This window comes from Urocampus carinirostris, chromosome 11 (genome assembly GCF_059441175.1).
Source record: "Urocampus carinirostris isolate Australia breed hairy pipefish chromosome 11, RoL_Ucar_1.0, whole genome shotgun sequence".
Classification (NCBI taxonomy): Eukaryota; Metazoa; Chordata; class Actinopteri; order Syngnathiformes; family Syngnathidae; genus Urocampus; species Urocampus carinirostris.
The window spans coordinates 39293119-39314961 of record NC_142359.1 but is presented as its reverse complement, the minus strand read 5'-3'; the positions used below and the strand labels follow the sequence as shown (position 1 = coordinate 39314961).

The 21843-nt window shown below is 39.5% G+C and overlaps 1 protein-coding gene across 1 annotated transcript in view; it reads right to left on the bottom strand.

The window, feature by feature from the left end:
• Positions 1 to 4945: 4945 nt before the first annotated feature.
• The window catches only part of LOC148357335 (basic helix-loop-helix ARNT-like protein 1), a 33206-nt gene continuing 16308 nt past the window's right edge, over positions 4946 to 21843 (bottom strand). Inside the window, exons 10-17 of the mRNA XM_088346852.1 lie at positions 17757 to 17991; positions 17124 to 17230; positions 15521 to 15671; positions 15370 to 15446; positions 15184 to 15295; positions 14247 to 14331; positions 14099 to 14177; positions 4946 to 8611 (exon numbers count right to left, since the gene is read on the bottom strand). Coding sequence (XP_088202978.1) covers positions 8454 to 8611; positions 14099 to 14177; positions 14247 to 14331; positions 15184 to 15295; positions 15370 to 15446; positions 15521 to 15671; positions 17124 to 17230; positions 17757 to 17991 — 1004 coding nt within the window. The 3' untranslated portion in view covers positions 4946 to 8453. The remainder of the gene's footprint in view (positions 8612 to 14098; positions 14178 to 14246; positions 14332 to 15183; positions 15296 to 15369; positions 15447 to 15520; positions 15672 to 17123; positions 17231 to 17756; positions 17992 to 21843) is intronic.

The following is a 21843-nucleotide window of genomic DNA, read 5'->3' as shown; positions in this document are numbered from 1 at the left end:
CAACACGGAGACACTGCAAAAGATGTTGTCAAAGAACATTTGGACCACAGTGACCGGAATTGAGAGGAAGGCAAAGGAACACCCCCATCATAGAAGGTGACTTACAAGCTCTCATGGAGCAAAACGAAGCCAAATTCGGATTTGGGGTGAAAGAGTAAGGACCATATCTGCCCTTTCTATTAAAAATTCAATAAGTTAGAAGTAAGTAAAATACCAAGTAAAATTGTTATCTTTAAATTAAAACAATATATATATATATATATATATATATATATATTGGCATAGAGCTACGCTAAAATATTTAGTTAGTTATAACTATGGACGACGGTACAAAAGTTGTTCACGCACTGAGTGCATATTTCCAGGAGGGTAGCCACAACTCTCCGATTGGACTCTTGGAAGACATGGGTTTTTGTTTTTTGGGTGTGTTTTTTTTCTTTTTGGTGGGGAATTATGTGTGCTTGTCAATATGTTTGTTAGTTATTTGGTTTGGTTTGTCAATGGAGGTGTTAGTAATTAATGTAGTGTTTTTGTATGCTTCAAAAATCAGTGAGACTCAATACAAATCATGAGCAATCTAAATATTGTTTCATATAATGTACATGGGCTAAACCACCCCATCAAGAGAAAGAAGATATTGAATCAACTCAAGACATTGCAGAGCTCAATAGCCTTATTACAAGAGACACATTTGACAGAGATTGAACATAAGAAGCTAAAAAGAGAATGGGTGAACCAGGTGTTCTACGCATCCTATGGTAAAAGGAGGGGAGTAGCAATTTTACCTGGAAAAGGGGTGGCGTTTAAAGTCGAAAAAGAAGTGAAGGACAATCTGGGGCGATATATAATGATTATAGGGTCAATGGCCGGTTGGGAAATATCAATAATGAATGTTTATGCACCAATTGAGGAAAAGGGGACATTTTTTCAAGTATTAGCTAAAGTAATAACCAACTGTGCGAAGGGAATGTTACTTATAGGAGGTGACTTTAACACTGTACAGAATTGCAAAGTGGACAAGTATCCTTCAGTACATGGAACAAATACAAAGAGGTCGAGGATGTTGAATAACATAACTAAAGAATTGGGATTGATAGATCCATGGAGAGAGAAGAATCCCCAAACTAAAGACTATACTTTCTATTCAAACCCGCATGGCAGCTATTCGAGAATTGATTACTTTTACATTTCAAGACAACATATGCATACAGTAGTAGAGTGTGGTATAGAGAATATTACTATAAGTGACCATTCTCCAATTACTTTGAAACTAAGTTTAGACAATGAACCCCATTTTAGGTATTGGAGGATGAATGTATCCCTCCTCTCAGATAAAAACGTAGTACAGGAAATAAAACGGTGTATAAAAGAATATTTCCAAATCAATGACAACAATGAGGTTTCTCCATCAATATTATGGGAAGGAGGGAAAGCTGTAATAAGGGGGAAATTAATTGAAATATCGTCCCGACTGAAACGAACACGCTTAAAGAATCAGAAGGAATTGGAGGATAAGATTAAGGAACTAGAAGAAGAACATAAAAAACACCAAATGAATCCAGATTACAGGTATTAAAAACAACCAGAAGCAAATTAGATGAACTTTTGACAAATAAAGCAGAAGGGGCTCTGCGCTTTGTGAACCAGAGATACTATGAAATGGGCAATAGAGCCAGTCGACTGCTAGCCTTCCAACTTAAAAAGGCCCAAACAGATAGAATTATATCACAAATAAAACATCCAATCTCTAAACAATGTTTAGTAAAACCCAAAGGTATAGCAGAAGCATTTGCAGATTATTATAAAGAATTATACAAGGACTCAGAAAATGACTTAGATAACTACACGGCACAAAACTTTTTAGGAAAACTACATTTACCAACACTAACAGGGGGGGATACATTAGAAATTATTCGCCCCATTACGAAACAGGAAATACAAGATACAATAAATAACTTAAAAATAAATAAATCACCAGGAACGGATGGATTCCCGGGGGTGTTCTACAAAAGCTTTAAGGAAGAATTAACACCAGTACTGCATAAAGTATTTAACTATGCTCTAACAAAAGGAGATCCCCCCAAATCATGGTCGGAAGCCATCATAACAGTCTTGCACAAAGAAGGAAAAGACCCAATATTGTGTGAAAGCTATAGACCAGTTAGTTTACTTTGTAATGATCTAAAAATTCTTACAAGCATACTGGCAAAAAGGATGCAGAAATTTATAGCGAAATTAATTAGAAATGATCAAACAGGGTTTGGCAGGGAAGGCAGGGTGCAAACAATATTAGGAGGATACTAAACATAATTACGAGCACAAAATCTAAGACCCAACCCTCGATGTTACTGAGCTTGGATGCACAAAAAGCTTTCGATGGGGTGAAATGGAGCTTCTTACATCAATCACTTATAGCTTTTGGCTTCCCTCAAATATTTGTTGAATGGGTGAAAATAATCTATAAAAATCCTAAATCTCGTTTTAAATGGTCACTGTTCAGATTTCTTTGATATCAAAAGAGGAGTCTGGCAAGGGGATTGTTTAAGCCCACTCTTGTTTGCAATAAGCATAGAACCACTCGCAGAATCAATTAGACAAAATGAGCAAATAAGGGGGATATTTGATGAAGGAGGAACAGAACATAAAATATCATTGTTTGCAGACGACCTGTTGGTAATGCTGAAGAAACCTTCGTTATCAATACCACCACTGTTGGAGAGCCTTAAAATATATGGAGAAGTAGCTGGGTATTCAAATAATGAGAGCAAATCAATAGCAATGATGATATCAGGAAAATGTCCAACAGATGTGATTGAAAGATTTGATTTTAAATGGACAAATAAAGGGTTTAAATATTTGGGGGTGACCATTACACCAATGAAATGAAATGATCTGCATTTATATAGCGCTTTTCAAGTCAATGACTTCCCAAAGCGCTTTACATTGTGCTTCACATTTCCCAATAGCGGCCGTGATCTGTGCAGCCATGTAAGGCGCTAACCTGCTGATTGGGGGTATTGGGGGTTCAGTGTCTTACCCAAGGACACTTCGGCATGTAACACGGACAAGCCGGGATTCGAACTGGGATCCCTTAATCCTAAAACGATCGCTCTACCTCCTGAGCTACTCCTGAGCTACACCCCACCACATTCCACACAGCTGTTTGATGCAAATTATGGAATGTTGATAAAAGAAATAAGGAAAGATTTGGAAAAATGGGAAATTTTGCCCTTAAGTCTTATCGGAAGGATCGAAACAATTAGAATGAACATATTACCAAGACTATTATTCCTGTTTCAATCCCTTCCAATTCTGATCCCGGCATCCACATTTAAAATGTTAAATAAATTGATAACAAAATTCCTTTGGAAAAACAAGAAACCTAGAATAAAATACAAAACCCTGTTAGCTCCTAAAGAAAAAGGGGGCCTAGACCTACCCAATATTAAATATTACTATTGGGCAGCTCAAATTAAAGCACTCATCTTGTGGATTACTACAGACAAAGATATGATATGGGTGGACATGGAGCAGCGATCTTGTCCAAATATGCCTGTGGAATCGTTACCATACATATCAGTCACGAAGTGGAAGAAATTAAAAATCCAGAATGAATGGATTAAGGGAACTATTAAAACTTGGTCAACAATACAAAAAAAATTAAAAATATCAAGATCTGTGAATAGGGCTACCAAAATAGCGAAAAACCCAGACTTTAAACCTGGGGTTATGGAGGTAGGGTTTCAAAAATGGGCCCAAAAAGGACTGATGTTGATTACCAAAGTATTGGAAGCACAGGCAATGAAATCATTCGAACAACTCCAACAAGAATTTGACCTACCCAGAAATGATTTTTCCAAATATTTGCAACTAAGGCATTACCTCCAGAAACACGATGTAAGGAGCCAACTAAGGTAGAGGAATTATTAATATCATATACAAAAGGACAATCAATAAAGGGGGTTATATCAAAACTATATAAAGCCCTGAGAATGGATCTCAGTAATGAGGACATGGCAGTTAAGGAAAAATGGGAACAAGAAACTAATGTAGCGATAAAAGACAACGAATGGGAAAAAACATTGAAAGAGGGACACAAAATAACCAACAGCCCGACTTGGAGGGAGTTTGAATGGAAAGTAAAAATGTGATTCTTCTATACACCCTCTATCGCTTCAAAATATAAAAATACCTCAAATCTATGTTGGCGTAACTGTGGGGGGGTCGGAGACTTTACGCATATTTTCTGGAATTGCCCTGTAATATTAAATTTTTGGAGAAGTATCCAGAGAAATAAAATTAATTACTGGCTGGGAGTTGCGGTTGGACCCAAAGGCTTACGTAATAGGAATTTTGCCAGAAGAATTACTATCTGGTCAACAGAAATATACTGTATACTAAGGGTAATGCTTCTGGTAGCAAAGAAAATGATCACAGTGTCCTGGCTGAAACCACAACCTACTGACATAAAACAATGGAGAGACAAATTAAAGCAAATGTACATTATGGAAAAAATCACTGCAAGACTTCAACTGAAACTTGATCAATTCGAGAAAAGATGGAAGCCTATCACACAAATTTTACTTGATGTCTAAATACCTCCCCCTATTTATTATGTATTTTTTTAATTTATTTTTTTGGGGTGTATATTTTTATTTATTATTTTTTTATATATATATATTTCTTTTTGTATGGATGTATTGTATGAACATTTATTCTTCTTTTCTATTAATAGTATTTTTTCTTCTTTGTTGTTCCTTCTGTTATTTATGAGTGTGTCATGTGTATATATTTTGTGTTGATGTAAGATGGTGGAATCAAACCTGTCAAAATTGGTGTGAGAAATAAAAAGTTAAAAAAAAAAAAAGAACTTTATCAGAATATTCTAATTTTGGAGATAATTCTGCAATAAAACAGCAGCCAAGAAATGACTACACTTGACCGATTCTACAGAAAAAGTACTTTTACTTCAAAGCGGAACTTCCGCTCCATACAGCAGAAACATCAAAAACAATTATCACGGACAGACGGACAAAAACATTTTTTTTTCTGATGGTGGATTCTAAGTTTAACATTCTTTTAAGCGTCCTTGAAAGCCACACAGACTGCATTGGTGATTTTCTACATTCAAAAACAAAGGCAACACCATCACATTCTGTATCAAGATTTTTGGAACCAGTGGTACAACCTGAAAAGTGTGCATGGGCTGGATGAAGGAAGAAGCTCAGTTTTTTTGTTTTTTAAAAACTCCAAGTGGTAATTTGACCCCAAATATTCGTCACATTTGCAATGCATTGTGGGTACAATTCACAAGTGACCGCCACAAAAAATATGCACGGAATTGTGTTGCATATTCTCAGCAGCAAAGCTAAGATCACAAAAGGCTGCCGCAGTATCGGAGACATTCAGCAACATACAAAACGGGCTCTAGCTTAAATAACCGAACGTTTGGACCATGTCGTTAACCGTTCCGCCTGCACAACAGATTATCAGTAAACATTGTCCTACTAAATACATTTTGGGCTTTTAAGTCTTTTCCCTTTCATTACTGTAATTTCACGAGTATAAAGCGCACATAAAATGATTAGATTTTCTTGAAAATGTGTAGCATGTCGTACGCGTGTGTTGTTCTTAAGCAGATAGTGGTAGAGGAAACCATAAAAACATTATATAGAGGAAGTGTGGGCGTCTCTTGTATATGAAAGAATGAATATATGTGTTATGCAGAAGAATGTGGTTTTTACAACCACCACCACAGATTTATTTTTCGCGTCGGCATGCTGTTTTCTGTCTTTTGCAATACCTCTCACGTGCATGGGCCTTTTCTGTGCTGTAACGCGTTGTTTATCGCAGGTAATGGGAACCAGAACCCCAGGTGATAGGCAAAAAATTTGTAAAGTAGCCCCTCCATTCCCGCCTGCCCTCACTCACAGCAATAGTCGAACAGGGAAAATGGACTGGCCACACCGGTGCCGTTGACTTTAAGCAAAAAGGGGCCGCCACACAAACAAATTGGCTCTTTTAGCCCCTGCTCTCAACAATCATCGACTGAGGATAGCAGATAGCAGAAAGAACAGGCCACAAAGGCACCCTCCGGTGGCCCGAACCAAAAGAAAATGCGTTATGCCAGCCCGAGCTCTCAAAAATAGTCGACCAAGAATAATGGATTGTGGCCGCATAGGTGCTGTCCATTTTTGGCAGAGAATTAAAACGGAAAAAAGAGCCAATGCAAATGGCACACATTTGATCTCTTGGCTCCCACTCTCAGCAATAGTCAATTGGTAATAATGGTTCGTGGCTACACAAGTATTGTTAATTTTAGGCAGAAAGAAAGAAAAAGCCAACATGCATGACACACATTTGCTTTCTCAGCCCCTGCTCTCAGCAATGGTCGACTGGGGATTATTGATTGCGGCCAAAACAGTGTAAGCGAACCACAATGGAACACTTCAGTGGCCCAAATGGAAGAAAAAAATGCACTTTGCTGGCATCTGCTTTTAGAAATAGGCAACCGAACATAGTAGCTCAATTGTCCTAAGGCAGGCCATCACAGTTCACCTCCTCCAAATAAATGTTTTCTGCCAGTCTCTGCTTGAAGCAAAAAGGGATAGGGGATCATAGATCGTGGCCGCACGAGTGTTGATCACTTTTTGGTTGACATAAAGGCAAAAAAAGAGCCGCCAGGCCTGACAAAAGTACGCTGACAATTTGTGATCAAGGATAATGGATCGTTGAATACAAACAAGAAGCGTAAAGTAGTGAAGGATAACAGTATATCTGAAACTTTTAATAATACTCTATGGAACCAATGTCGCCATTTTGAATTTTCACGTGATAAACACAACCTGTGTTAAACGATGCCTACACATATTAAGGATTATTTCGAAATGTTGTACTTTGTAATTGATTCTTAAATCACAAACTCAGTATTGCTCCCGCTCTATTTTTAAATACGCAGTTTTATGCTATTGTAATATGGGTTGCATCTAGAGCTCGTGCTGTATTAATAGGTGTGCCTTATCTGTGTGTGTAATAGTGTTATGAGAAGAAACATAACAGACTGCAAGTACAGTGCGCTGTATGGTCGAGAAAATACAGTAATCCAATTTCGAGGGGTGGGGGATATGGCCCCATTAAAAGATTTATACAATCCGCGAGCATATAACCTTCACAAAACTGTACAGCAAGTGAGTGATATGCCACAAAAGGACAATCTTTTTTTTTCCTATTTTCAAGACCAGCTCCAATATTCTTTAAAGTTACAAGTTGCAGATTGATTTGAACTTATTAGCTAATACATTTGTGTGTGGACAATAAGATTTTCTCTGGATAAATGAAAGTAAAATGTAGCCTAAATATTTGCTTTGTCGGTATTTTTACTTGTGTTTGAAATAATTAAACTTTGATCATGTAAAGATGTGTTGTGGACTTTTTTTTACCATCATGCACAGCCACATTTTAAAAATGTTATATAAAAGAATTAAAAGATATTTTTAATTTATGAGGAAAAATATATATTTTGCAGGGATAATATCTTTCTTGAATCGTTAATAGGTTAAAAAATGTAATGTTCATGATTGGTTGTATTTTTAACTGTATTTTAAAAAAATGATAATAAATTAAATTCTTCTCCAAAAGCAAAATGTTCCACAGAACCCGTGGTTACACTTCAAGCCAGTGGTTGCAGTGGTGAGTAGAAAAAAAACTTCCACGATGCGCCTTTTGCAAAGATTGTGTTAGATGCGACTTCATTTTTCAAGAAACCCTGAAAAAGTAAGTTGTTACAAATTTGTAGAATATTTAATGCAAGTCAAAGTTATTAACAAAATGTATTATTACCAACAAAACTTTTCAATTATTTAAGACTTCTTGATTCTATTATTAAGTTAGGTATTTTTAGATATTACAAGCAGTTCATCCATATATATAATATATATATATATATATATATATATGTCATGTCCAAAGGGGTGAGTAAACAATTATATTAAAATTTGACCTTGGGTGGTCAATACAAATTTGGATTTTAATAAGCGTGCTTAATGTGACATGATTTTTCAACCATATATATATTTGTTTTGTGTTTTTTTTCCAAGCTGTCTTGCAGTTAGCAAGAAAAGTCATACAAATGATGTAGATTAAGGCCTGAGGCATAGTGTGCATCTTCGCAGCGAGTCTTGAATAAATCCACGGTAAAGAGAAAATACATTTGGTGATGGAGACCTAAAAAAAAAAACTGTCATTGAAGAAACTGCCTCGCTAACGTCGTCAAACAGGGCAAAAAGAAAATTGTGATTCATTCCACTGGAAGACACATTCATGCAGATTGGCCTTTTCCTCAAGGAGTGAACAGGGTTGTTTTTTTTTCGTTTGACAAAAGTGTGGCGGGTCCCCCGCGACCCTACTGAGGATAAGCGGTGCAGCTAATGAGATGAGATGAGGTGGCGGGTCCCCTAGAAGGGCCAGTGCAAGTCGTCAAAGTCCCCTGCCTGGCCCATGTTTACGTCCGTCTCTAGTAAACTCATGATGACCGCCATAGCCGCCTCGTCGCTGCTAAAGCTGCTCAGGCCCGGCACCAGAATGTTGTCCAAGTCCTGCTGGGACGAATCGCCTAGGACACACACAAAATACACGACCACGGGCGGGGCTTAGCGGGACATTATGTGCTCTCAAAGGATGCTCTCTTTTCCAGTTCTCCCAGCTTTTTTGTGTTGACTTTGATGACTAAAATAAAGTTGCTATCTTGTTGCTAGCACGTAATTTGTGCTATTTGAGCTGTTCCTATCAATAATCTATGATCTTTTTGCATAAATGGGATACTATAAACTGACACGAATTGTGCTATTCTGCTTCAACAATGCATGCGCAACACGGAAACAAAAGGTGTTTTTCAATCTGTGAATTTTTTAATTGATATTTCATGAGAATCCCCAGAAAAACATACCAAATCACTAAATAATAAGTAATTTGGTGCAAAGGTAGTGTTATTATTGCTAATATAGCGTTAAAAAAAGAAACAGCGTTTGGAACCTGAAAAGAGCAGACTCTTCTCAGTGAACCGAGTCAAAAGAGACTGTTTTATAAATGTAGCTGTTCTCCCGGGGTCATATTCCAGCAGATTTTCTAAATTTATTGCGTGGTCTATGGAGTCAGACTTACAAGAAGCATGGCACTGGCAATAATTTTGAGCATTTTCAAGCACTTCACCCAAATTTCAAGCATTTTTCTGACCTTAAAAACACAAAATTAAAATGTAAGCATTTTTAAGGATTTCAAGCACCCATACTCTACTCCTCTAACCCAGGGGTCGGCAACCTTTGGCACGCGTGCCAGCAGTGGCACGTGAGGGGTTAACCAGTGGCACGCGAGCGCACGGCAAAGTAATAATGATTTTTTTTTTTAATGCGCATTTTTACCCCACAGAAACACCAGCGCGCGATAAATGAACGAATCACGACAGCCAAATCATGACGACTCCTCGAGTGGAAAAATCTCGTTCTCTCCAGCCAGCGTCGACAGACGAATGGGGCTTTGTCCAAAAACTGACCGTGCCGTTTGTGCATTATACCTCGAGAGCGATGTACCTCGCACGTCAAGTGTTAAACGTCATTACGAGATGAAACATAAACATGAATTCAAGGACGAGTCTGAAAAGGCGGATACATTAAAAGGAGCTGTGTCCAGGTACGGTGTCGTGCCTAAATTCGACTCCCCTGCGCTTCTGACAAAAGCGATCGCATTCTATATAATAAGTTTATTAAAACAATAAAGTGAGCTAATTTAAAAAAATTAAGCGATCGTAGTCTATATAACGCGTTTATTAAAACAATAATTCTACAAATTCGTTTGTTAACACGGAAGAAAAAGTCACCAACACCGGAGACGAATCAATGTACGCTATGATATCCACGATCACAACTAATTGTACACAAATAGTTTGTGATGTGTTACTGAATAGGTGTTCGATAAATCTAGTTTTATTACTACTATTATTATTACTAATAATAGAAATATTATGGGAAACGTTCTGTAGCTCTTCAAAATCATTGTGCTAACATAGTTATGTCACAGAAGGGTACCCTAGAAGTCACAAGTCTATATCTCAAACAGGGTCCATATTAGCAGGGGAGTCAGATTTTGGTAGGTAAAATGCTTGCCACCCCCCCCCCCCCCCCCCTTTGCTAACTCCTGAATAAAAAGTCCTAATGTGTGTGTGTGTTTCAAGTTTTGATAGTTTCTGAAATAAGATTATTAATCAATGGCATGGTAGCTGTCCATATCACTTCTTTGTCCATATCACTTCTTTTTTTATATAAATTTATCTATACAGTTTGTGTTGTTGATGAAGAATGGTTGAAGTCATGGATGTCTACAGGCCTTTCCACACGTTGCTCACATTCAGTTTTTAGTTTGTTGATGAACAAGTATAGTGGAAGATAAAATTGGTCAGTTATACGATTTCAATGTATATCCATGTTGTATATTTGGACTGGTGTAAAATTACAGCTCTGTTGGATATAAAAAAAATATTGTGCGAGTCATGAATCTTGGTGTGGCAAACTGATTTACAAGGAAATTTGAAAGTGGCAATCCACACCGAAAAGGTTGCTGACCCCTGCTCTAACCTTAACCATTTTTTTTACTTTTTTGATAATGGGACAATATTGGGTCCCAAGGAATTTAGTGATAAGGGGAAAGAAACAAGTAAAACTGAGAAGATAAAGACGGAAATTGTTGCAAAATGTGAGAAGGGTTTGTGTCTCCCTTCGAACTTCTGCTCAAAAGTACAGTAAACTGTTCTATATTTTTAGCTTACATACATACATACCGGAACCATATCCCCGTAGTGGGAGGTGGCTAGAGTCATGAACACGTTCATATTTCTGACTCTTTCTGGGAGATTGATACAGAGGAGGGGATTCCCAGCCCACTTGCTCAACCCAACTGATGTGTTGAGAGTCATTAGGTGACCAAACCCCCCAATTCCAACCCCTAATGCCGAGCGCCCAGCTGGTAGGCAATGAGTACCAATGTTGTAAGTCTTAGGTATGACTCGGCCGAGGCTTGAACCAGCGACCTCCCAGTCTCGGGGCGGGCGCCCTACCCCCAAGGCCACCAAGCTGGTATTTTTAGCTTACATATGTTTAATCTTCACTATCAGCATTTACACATTTAGATGATAATTGTTTAGGTACACGTTTTATTATCATTGTTCGTATTTTGGAAAGCGTAGGAACATAGAGAAAAAATCCACCGGTAGATCGAGAACTTTGCCTTTCAGCTCGGCTCCCTCTTCACCACGACGGACTGGTACAGGGTCCGAATGACGGCAGACACTGCACCGACCAGTCTGTCGATCCCCCGTTTTATCCTACCCTCTCTCGTGAACAAGAACCCAAGATACTTGAAGTCCTCCACTTGGGGCAAGATCTCATCCCCAACCCGGAGGCCACCCTTTTCCGGCTGAGAACCATGGTCTCGGACTTAGAGGTGCTGATCCTCATCCCAGCCGCCTAACACTCGGCTGCGAATCGCTCCAGCGAGAGCTAAAAATCGCAGCCTGAGGAAGCCAACAGTTATGAACAGGGTGACAAAGGGCAGCCCTGGCGGAGTCCAAACCTCACCGGGAACGAATCCAACTTACTGCTGGCAATGCAGACCAGACTCTGGCACCGGGCATACAGGGGCCACACAGCTCGGATAAGACTGTGCGGTACCTCATACTCCCGAAGAACGCAGTTAAATGCCTTCTCCAAGTCCACAAAATACACGTAGACCGGATAGGCCAACTCCCATGCACCCTCAAGGACCCTGCAGACGGTATAGAGCTGGCCCAGTGTTGCATGGCCGGGACGAAAACCACACTGTTCCTCCTGAATCGGAGATTCGACGTCCTGGCGGACCCTCCTCTCCAGTACCCCTGTATAGACCTTACCAGGGAGGCTGAGAAGTGTAATTCCCCTGTAGCTGGAACACACTCTCCGGTCCCCCTTCTTTAAGAGGGGGACCACCACCCCAGTCTGCCAGTCCAGAGGCACTGTCCCGAATGTCCACGCGATGTTGCAGAGGCGTGTCAACCATGACACGCCCACAACATCCAGAGCCCTAATGAACTCCGGGCCCTGCCACCGAGGAGCTTTTTGACCACCTCAGTGATTTCAACCCCAGAGATACGAGAGCCCAACTCAGAGTCCTCCGGCTCTGCTTCCCTAGAGGAAGACGTGTCGGTGGGATTGAGGAGATCTTAGAAGTACTCCGCCCACCGATTCACAACGTCCCGGGTCGAGGTCAGTGGCGCCCCATTGCTACTGTACACAGTGTCAATGGCATTTTGACAAAATGTCTTTCTTCAGCTTGACGGCATCCCTCACCGCCGGTGACCACCAATGGGTATGAGGGTTGCCGCCGCGGTAGGCACCGACTACCTTACGGCCACAGCTCTGATTAGCCGCCTCGACAATGGAGGCACAGAACATGGTCCACTCAGACTCAATGTCCCACGCCTCCCTCGGGACATGGGAAAAGTTCTGCCGGAGATGCGAGTTGAAACTTCTGACAGGAGATTCTGCTGGCCGTTCCCAACAGACCCTCACAACACGCTTGGGTCTGCCGGGTCGGACCGAAATCTTCCCCCACCATCGGAGCCGACTCACCACCAGCTGGTGATCAGTTGACAGCTCCACCCGAGTGTCCAGAACATGAGGCCGCACGTCCGACGAAACGACTACAAAGTCGATCATCGAACTACAGCCTAGGGTGTCCTGGTACCAAGTGCACATATGGACACCCCCTTATGTCTGAACATGGTGTTCATTATGGACAAACCATGACGGGGACAGAAGTACAATAACGATACACCACTCGGGTTTAGGACAGGGGGCCGTTCTTCCCAATCACACCCTTCCAGGTCTTACTGTCATTGCCCACGTGAGCGTTGAAGTCTCCCAGCAGTACGAGGGAGTCCCCAGGGGGCAGCTCTCAAGCACGCCCTCCAAAGACTCCAAGAAGGGTGGGTACTCTGAACTGCTATTTGGTGCATAAGCAACTTTCAGGACCCGTCCTCCCACCCGAATGCGAAAGGGAGGCTACCCTCTCGTCTACCGGGGTGAACCGCAACGTACAGGCGCTGAGCCGTGGAGCAACTAATATGCCCACACCGGCTCTGCGCCTCTCAACACGGGCAAGAGAGTCCAACCCCTCTCGAGAGGACTGGTACCAGAGCCGTGCATGGAGGTGAGTCCGACTATATCTAGTCGGAACTTCTAAATCTCACACACCAACTTGTGCTCCTTCCCTGCCAGAGAGGTAACATTCCATGCCCCAAAAGTTTCTGTAGCCGGGGATCGTCGTGCCAAGGAACCCTCCCTTGGCCGCTACCCAGCTCTCTACGCACTTGACCCCTTTGGCCCCTCCTACAGGTCGTGAGCCCATGGGAAGAGGGACCCCCGTCGTCCCTTCGGGCTGTGCCCGGCCGTACCCCCGTGAGCAAACCACCAGGCGCTCGCCAGTGGACCCCAACTCCAGGCCTGGCTCCAGAAAGGGGCCCCGGTGGCCCGCGTCCAGGCGAGGGAAATTGTGGACCAATGTTTAAACTCTTCATAAAGGGTCTTCTGATCTGCGTTTTATCTGGCCCCTCACCTAGAACTTGTTTGCCATGGGTGACCCTACCAGGGGCCTCAAGCCCCCGACAACATAGCCCCTAGGATCATTGGGACACACAAACTCCTCCACCACGATAAGGTAGCAGATCATGGAGGCAGCATGGCGGCGCAGTGGTTAGCACGTGTGCGGCACAGTTCTGAGGTCATGAGATCAAACCTACTGTGTTGAGTTTGCATGTTCTCCCCGTGCTTGCGAGGGTTTCCTCCGGGCACGCCAGTTTCCTCCCACATACGAAAAACATGCATGTTAGGTTAATTGGCCGGTCCAAATTGTCCCTAGGTGTGAATGAGCGCGCTAATTGTCTGTCCCTGTGTGCCCTGCGACTGGCTGGCAACCAGTTCAGGGTGTCCCTTCCCCACTGCCCGAAGATATCTGGAATGGGCTCCAGTATCCCTGCGGCCCTTCTGTATATAACATCTGTTTTTATCTTCAGTACCTGTCCTTTCAGAAACACTAGGTATGGCCTCAGTCTTGGACTCTGATGAACTTCCTGCTTCGTCCTCCCGACTCAAAAGCTGCAAAACGACAATGTTAACTGCAACGGTGAATTTGAATTCAGCCTTTAGCAGTAATGATTAACTGACGCTTCGGCTTGCTTGTGGGGATTCCGGTGTACTCTGGCTTGCACCAAACGGACTGGACACGCCACTTGATGGAGAAGAGTTGGCCCTGTAATAGATATGAATTACAACAAAATTTACAAAAGGACACAAAGTGTAGCACTACCTAATGTGTATTTGTGCAAATCACTAATATATTTTGTGGGGGAACATCAAAATTGAAAAGTTAAATGTTCATTGATCGATGAATTTTATGAAGAGTGATTTTTTTTTTTAGGAAAATTCTGAAATAAGGTGTGTTTTTACACTTTTTCAATTTTCTTTTAAATTCAGGAACATAAATATATCTATAGTTTGTATAAATTCCGTACAATGTTTATGCTGCAACTTAAAAGGACAGTGTATAATATTTAGTGACTTCTAGTGGTCCAAAAAAAAAAACTTACATACAGTAAAAAAAAAAAAAAACATCAATTTGAATATTAGGCAAAAATATATGAACTATCATAAACATGTTTTTTTTTTTTAATCAAAAAATCATAGATTAAGAAGTTTGTATTTTTTTAACACAGTGATTACCACTTAAGTCTGCGACATGTTTGTCCAGCACTCTGCTGCCATGTGCCGTGTATCAGTGGCCCCCGTTTGTAACAAATAACACAGTGCCATCCCGTGGTCAAATATTACACATTGGGGCTTTAAACCTCAGCAAAATAATAATTATAGAAAAATAGCTTTAGGGAAGGGATGAGAAAAAAAGCATGCGTGGTAGCGACATGTTTTTCTGTGCACACAACTTACTGTTATGTTTTTGTGGGAAAACAGAAACATTGCACAATTGAAGATTCTCCAGTTTAGCAATAAATGGATTTAGACCTTGTTTGTCGTTAAAGACATTGTAAGTTAACTGTAAAATGTGAAAATATCTCAAATAATTCAAAAGTGTTTTAACAAGTATCACCTGTAGGTATCGATGAGCTCGTTTGCAATTTGTGTCCCAATACTGCCTGCGTAGATCATCCTGCCCACTCCACTTGTGAGGCCTGGAATAATGGCTGAGTGTTTAGATTCTTCTGTAAAACAAAAAAAGTCATGTTCAAAACTTTGATAGAATGTGCAGTGATCTAAAGAAGGGGATTGCTCTTACCCTGAGAGCCTTTGGAGCTTCCTGCTGCTTCATCGTCTTTTGTGTGATTAAAATTTGACTGATGGCCAGCAGGGGTGCTGAAGGAAAGCAGCAGTTTGCTGTAAAACAGAGTGGCAGTACCTTCTCATCTCAGTTTGACCTTTAAACTTACGAGACCACTCGATTGGACGACACCACAAATTCCACTTCTTTGGTCCACGGATTTGTGAAACTAAACCACTGGCTTTGGAGCGAAACGTACGAGCCGTGTTTTGTTTTGAACTTGTAGCACTTCGTTTCCAGCTTCTCTTTGCTGCGCAGGACTGCAACAACAATGGACAAAGGTAAATTATAAATAAAATTGTCTTTATTGTCATTCATAACGTAGAGAATATTGTACAAAACGAGATTAGAAACGGCACTCCAGGATAAACATGTAACAACACGGATAAGAGAAAATTAAGATAAAAAGAATGTCAGGATAAAAATATTGGTAGTGGTTGGGGACTTGCCTAAGTTGTAGGTGCATCCTAACAATTTTACAATGAAAAGTAGTGCAATAATATGATACAATTTTTTTCCTATACATGGGCAAGATATCTATTCAGTTTTGAGCTCTTGTTTAGGGTAGAGATGGCCCTGAAAAGAATGGTAAGAAATACAGAATAGATGTAGAGCCATTAGTCGCCTCATCCGTGCACACCGCCATCATAGGAATAGTGGGGGAAACGGATCAAAAGGACGCTGGAAGAAAATTTCCTGAATTTAATACTTTTTACTAGCGTAAAAAAAAATATATAAAACCTTATTCAACGGCAGAATCTTTTTTTATTATTTACAGCATTGTAAAATAGTTAAAACAACAACATATTGTCAGAAATATATTACATTTAGTACCAGTCAACTAAATTTATTTTTTAAGATAACATAAAATAATCCACAATGGGGACATTTCTTTTCTTACAGCAATAAGACAATGAATAATGGACAACAGCTAAGAATATCAACAGTATAAACAAGTATTTAGAAATATAAAAAATAAAAACCAGAATATTTCTAATGGCAGGTGTGCAAAAAAGATAAAGTGGCCTCTTGAATTGTAAAATAATGATAGACATTTTTTACTTATTTTCAGAGATATTTTACTAATGTCAGATAAAGAAATCCTACAGAAATATCAAATGTTTTCTACTGTGAATAGACAATTTTGCAAATTAAAAATATCTTTTTTTTTCTTTAAAGAAAACCAAACAAGCTAAATAGTAGTTAAAAAGGGAATAATTCTGCCAATTTATGAAATCTTTGGTAAACCATGACCCAATTTGATCCGATGGTAACTTGTGAACCATTACTTGATGCTTTAACGGGACAGCGTGTAATGTTTAGCGCATCTTGGTAGTTAAAAAAAATTGTTCATTTAAAATATTCAAAAAAGCAAAAATACATGAAATCTCATATAAATGTGCATTCTTTTTAAATACTCATAGGTCAAGAAATTTGTATTTACTTTATATAACATTAGGCTCGGATGGAGGGAGAAGACATGATTGTCCCCATCTTGCTGCAATGAGTTTCCCCCAAAAAAACTTTTGAAAAGCAGGGCAAAGAAAACTACGAAAAGTGGTGCGGTTTGATCACATTAAGACTCAGTAGTTTGTATTCTTCCTGGTGCTTAGCAGTAATTTTCGGTCGCACTGCAGAATACAGCAACATCTAGTGTCCCTTTAACATTACGCCAAATTCTAAAGTTACTGTAATCCACCATGCTCCATCACCTTGCCTGTGTTTTTCTGCCAGGTGTTGCAGGTCATCCTGGTGGAAGTACTCATAGCAAGACGTGCCCAAAATTTCTTGCGGGAGATAACCAATGACGGTCGTCGCTCTGTGAAGAGGAAAAAGTGAAAAACTGAATTCCTTAAGAATGACCTCAACAGCTACAAAGAACTGGTAAGGTTCCAAACTTTATAAGCTTTTAGGTCAGCACCATTGTATGGGGATACTCCATAAACATGGTGGTGCAAATAGTGTTGACTGAAGTCAGGCAGACTGGCCCATCTGTTAAGATGTGTGAATATGTCAGGAGGACTGTATAGGTCGCTAGTTCGCATGTCTAATGCTGTCCTCCGATTCTCTAAAGAGCGCTTTATGTATTTCGAACAAGGTGAGCCAACTCATAAAACAGCCGCACAATATTGGTTAGACTAGACATTGCCAAGGATGTTGAATAGTACAGCTGTTCTTATTGTTGTCTACCGTTTACTGGCCTCCTCCACTGTTTGAGGGTTACTACCGTCCGTCATGGTATCATGTGGTTAGGTCTCGTGTGTGTGTGTGTGTGTGTGTAAAGGGTCAATAAAGAAGTACTTCTGTAGTCGGTTGAAGAATTTTATAATAGAGGGTAAACTCACTGTTGCTCTACAAAAGTGAACTTGCCGTCGATGGCACAGCGAGTGACGAACACAGTGGGCTTGACTTTAACGTCTTTGGGGGGTTGATGGGCTGAGTGGCCCTGCAAGCGGCACATGGTCACCAGGCAGGTCAGGCCTGAAGTGTCCTTTTCGCCATCCACTTCGCCGTCCAGCTCGCCCTTCGGCCAGCTGCGCATGTAGCCCGTGCATTGGAGTGTGCAGTAGCGGCTTGAATCTGAAAAGTCACCATTTGTCGTTAGTTTTGAGGGGAAAAAAAAAAATCAACTACAATTTTGTACCTTGAAAAAAATATTAAAAAACAAAATGATTAATAATAACGAAAATAACAATGCATCTTAATATGATCATTAAAACACTCCATATACATAATGAATAAGCAAATTTTTATTTAATGTAATGTTTAAAGTAATAATTGACAATAAAAAAATAAGGATTAAATGTTTGTCTTAGAAAAAAATGAAACACATCAATGATAAAAAAAAGAAAATGCAATACATAATAAAAATATAGAATAATAAGGAATAATAAAATAACTGAAATCCTTATGATAAAGAATTAAAATTAAACGTTTTTGTCCTTAAAATGTTAGAAAGGACAAAAATATCCACCTTGCAATATAGGTGTCCTTAGACAAGCTTAACAAGTATTGTTTGTTCATGTTTTTATCCATAATCCTTATTTTTACGATTGTCACTGAAGAGTTAATCCACTGTCTAGCTATATACCAAAGCCATATTCCCTCCTTCCTCTCACTCTTTTTCCCACCACTTCTGCATTACATGCTCTTTTAGTCAAACAACATTCATCCATTCCTTGCATATGTCCAAACCATTTCAGAATATTTTCATGAACCCTCTCAGCAAGCTCTCTCACCAAACCAGTCACCCCTTATTTCCTCATTCCGCAACTTATCCAGTCGTGTCACCCCCAAATTCAATGCAAGAACCAACAAGAAGTAAAGCATTTTTAAAACTCTCTTTTCCTTACTAAAGGACAGGATAGTATAATGAAAATCACTAGATAAAATTTTAAAAAAGGAAAACAAAACTAAAATGTGGACAACGCAGCGTCGGAAATACTGCAGCGTCTTGAAATAGTTGAGTCCATTTCAATCCTAGCAACCCATCATAGTATTTCTGTAGTAGTAATTTTGTAGAATTTTCTATCTATATTTTAAGTACTTTTGTACTTGCATTTTTGTAGTATTTCCATTGAACAGTTTTAATAGAATTTTCGTACTATTCCTGTTGTATTATTTCTGTAGAGGTATTTTTGCAGTATTTCTGTCGTTATATTTATGTAGCAGTCTTTTTGTATCATAATGTTGCTGTGGTGGTATTTTTGCAGTAATTCTGTAGAATTATTTAAGTACTATTTAATATTACTGAAGTTATATTTCTGTAATAGTATTTTTGTATCATAGTATTACTGTAGAAGAGGCATGGCGGATGAGTGGTTAGCACACAACCCCACAGTGCGTAGGTCCAGGGTTCAATTCCAGCTATCATGACTTCCCCATGCAGTTTGCATGTTCTCCCTGTGCCTTCATGTGAATGAGCGAGTGAGTTGTCTGTCTCAATGTGCCCTGCGACTGTCAGGCAACCAGTTCAGAGTTACCCCTGCCCACTGGCCACTGGCCCAAGTCAGCTGGGATGGGCTCCAGCACCCTGCGACACCAGAAAATGGATGGATAATATTACTGTAGTAGTATTTGGTAGTATTTCTCAAGCACTAAATTTGATATTACTTCTGTAGTAATATTGTAATATTTTTATTACTGACACGAAAAGGGACAATAGTGACAAGGTTTGCACCAAAAAAAAAAAATTTCATTACTAGTTATATATATATGTATATACACACATTATGTTTTGACCATTTTCGTTTAGCAGGCCGTAGTTTGCGCAATCTCGACCCCAAAGCTCTGAAACGAAACTCGCCCCTTTGTTAAACTACTAAAAAGAGGGGTAAACAGTTTTCTTTTCAAAATCTGTAAATGCAGTACTTAAATTTCCCACAAGATGAAATCTCCAGACAATTTTTGGGGGCCAACTGGGCACAAGATTATCGAGGCACACGCAGTAAATATTCATCCTACTCATTTTCACGTATTGTATTATTCTGTTTTGTGAATCAAAACTTTTAAATCAAATATAAAGTAAAATCACACAATTAAAATTTGGACAACCTGAAAAGTTACACTGAGTTGTCGTTACTTTCTCCTTCTGCAATATATTACACAGACTTACTTCTTTTCAATCAAAGGGGCCCACACCATAAAATGCCATTGACTTCTTTCTTTCCTTTATCGCGTGTGTGGACTAAATTGTTCGGTTGAGAAGTTAATGTTGACACGTTTTTCTTCTCTTTTTTTCAGATGCTTAAAATGTGGCCTTTTTTATGGTATAATAGGAAAATATACCTTAACGGCATTTTACCCATTATACAACATGAAAAACACATTATTTTGCATGGGCAAAAACTTAACAAATTGAAACTTTGCAGTGTCCATGCATATGACGAGCTTCATATCTAAAGATGCCGTCTGCTATTGTTGGTCAATATTGTTTGCGTCACAGCATCATGAATATGCAGCTATGTGATTTACCTCACACAATGTGTTCCTCTTCATTCAGTTTGGGTTCTTGTGTGCTTCGTAAAGGCTTTGCGAGTTAGTTCTATACAGTACGAAAAATGCCGTATATTATTTATTAACTACACGTCCCAAGGCTTGCAATGATGCTAAAGGAAGAAGCAAAAACCTGATAACCATGTAAACAATGCTTGGAATTATGAAGAAATAAGAAGAAAGCACATAAATCGCTCCTCTCGCTCTATAGCAGGGGTCGGGAACCTATGGCTCGCGAGCCATATATGGCTCTTTCTATGAGTATCTGTGGCTCAGAGACCAATTTGATTGCATGCAAAATTTCTCCATTTTGTTCAAAACCGGGATTGTCTATCCTATTCAGGTACACGTAAAGCCAAACCAAAGTTAAATGCAAAGGAAACACTTCGCAGTATATATAGGGCACGTTTTTCACTACAATTTACAGTCAAGGTGTCACACAAAAAAAAGGGGGAAAAAAAACTCGTTTTGGCTGTACAACGCTAAAGAATCCTTTATTTAAAAGTTCACTATATAATCTGTGTTCAGTGTTCAGATACTTTATGATGAATTCACAGAACTGTAAATACGCCAAAACACCGGAAGAGAACTTAGTCATTTGATTGGGTGAGTGGGAGGGATGGGTGGAGCTATGCAAAAAGTACAAGCATTCCCTCCCATCTCTCGCCAAAGGTAAGCACATAAGGCTCCCTATTCTCAGAATGTTGTGACGTTTTTACAAAATAAATGCTTGCATCTGGTTTTGAAACCAATATGTATGAAAAAAAGGGTCAAAAGGAGTTTAACCGATCTTGAGTAATTGCAAGAAAGAGACAAGTTTAAAGTGGTCTGTTTGTTGAATTTGGGACAGGGGCTCTGGCATTATTCTCTTTTCATAATTTTTATCAAATCATCAAAAATAAATGTGCTGAAGACCAAGCTTTTGTCTGGGGCGTGGGTTTAGCAATTTAGTAAATTTGTCTCATAATATATGGTGTGGCTCTTTCCCAAAATAAAATTAATATTTTTTGCTTTTATGGCTCTTTGAGTCAAAAAGGTTCCGGACCCCTGCTCTATAGTGTCATTAAATTATATGAACACATATGACACATAGGAAATATTTATTATACATTATTTTGTTGGTTTTATGTGGTTAATTAAGGCAATAGCTATGCATTAACGGAGGTTTGGTTCGGATATTAAAATATGTCTCTGCGTACATAGTCATAATTGTATGAGTTTTTCAGTGCCTACCCTTTGATTATTCTAAATCTAATCATCACATTATTATTTTAATTATTTCATTTGTATAGCCCCTCAAGTTTTGTTCTCCTTAGAAGCCAGTCTCTCTCACTCTCTTTATGGTATATAAACTATGACTTATGTGATACGCACTGAGTGTACTGTATTTTTGTAAGACCCAGGGTATGTTATGTCTTTTGTTTTATTGTCATAAAA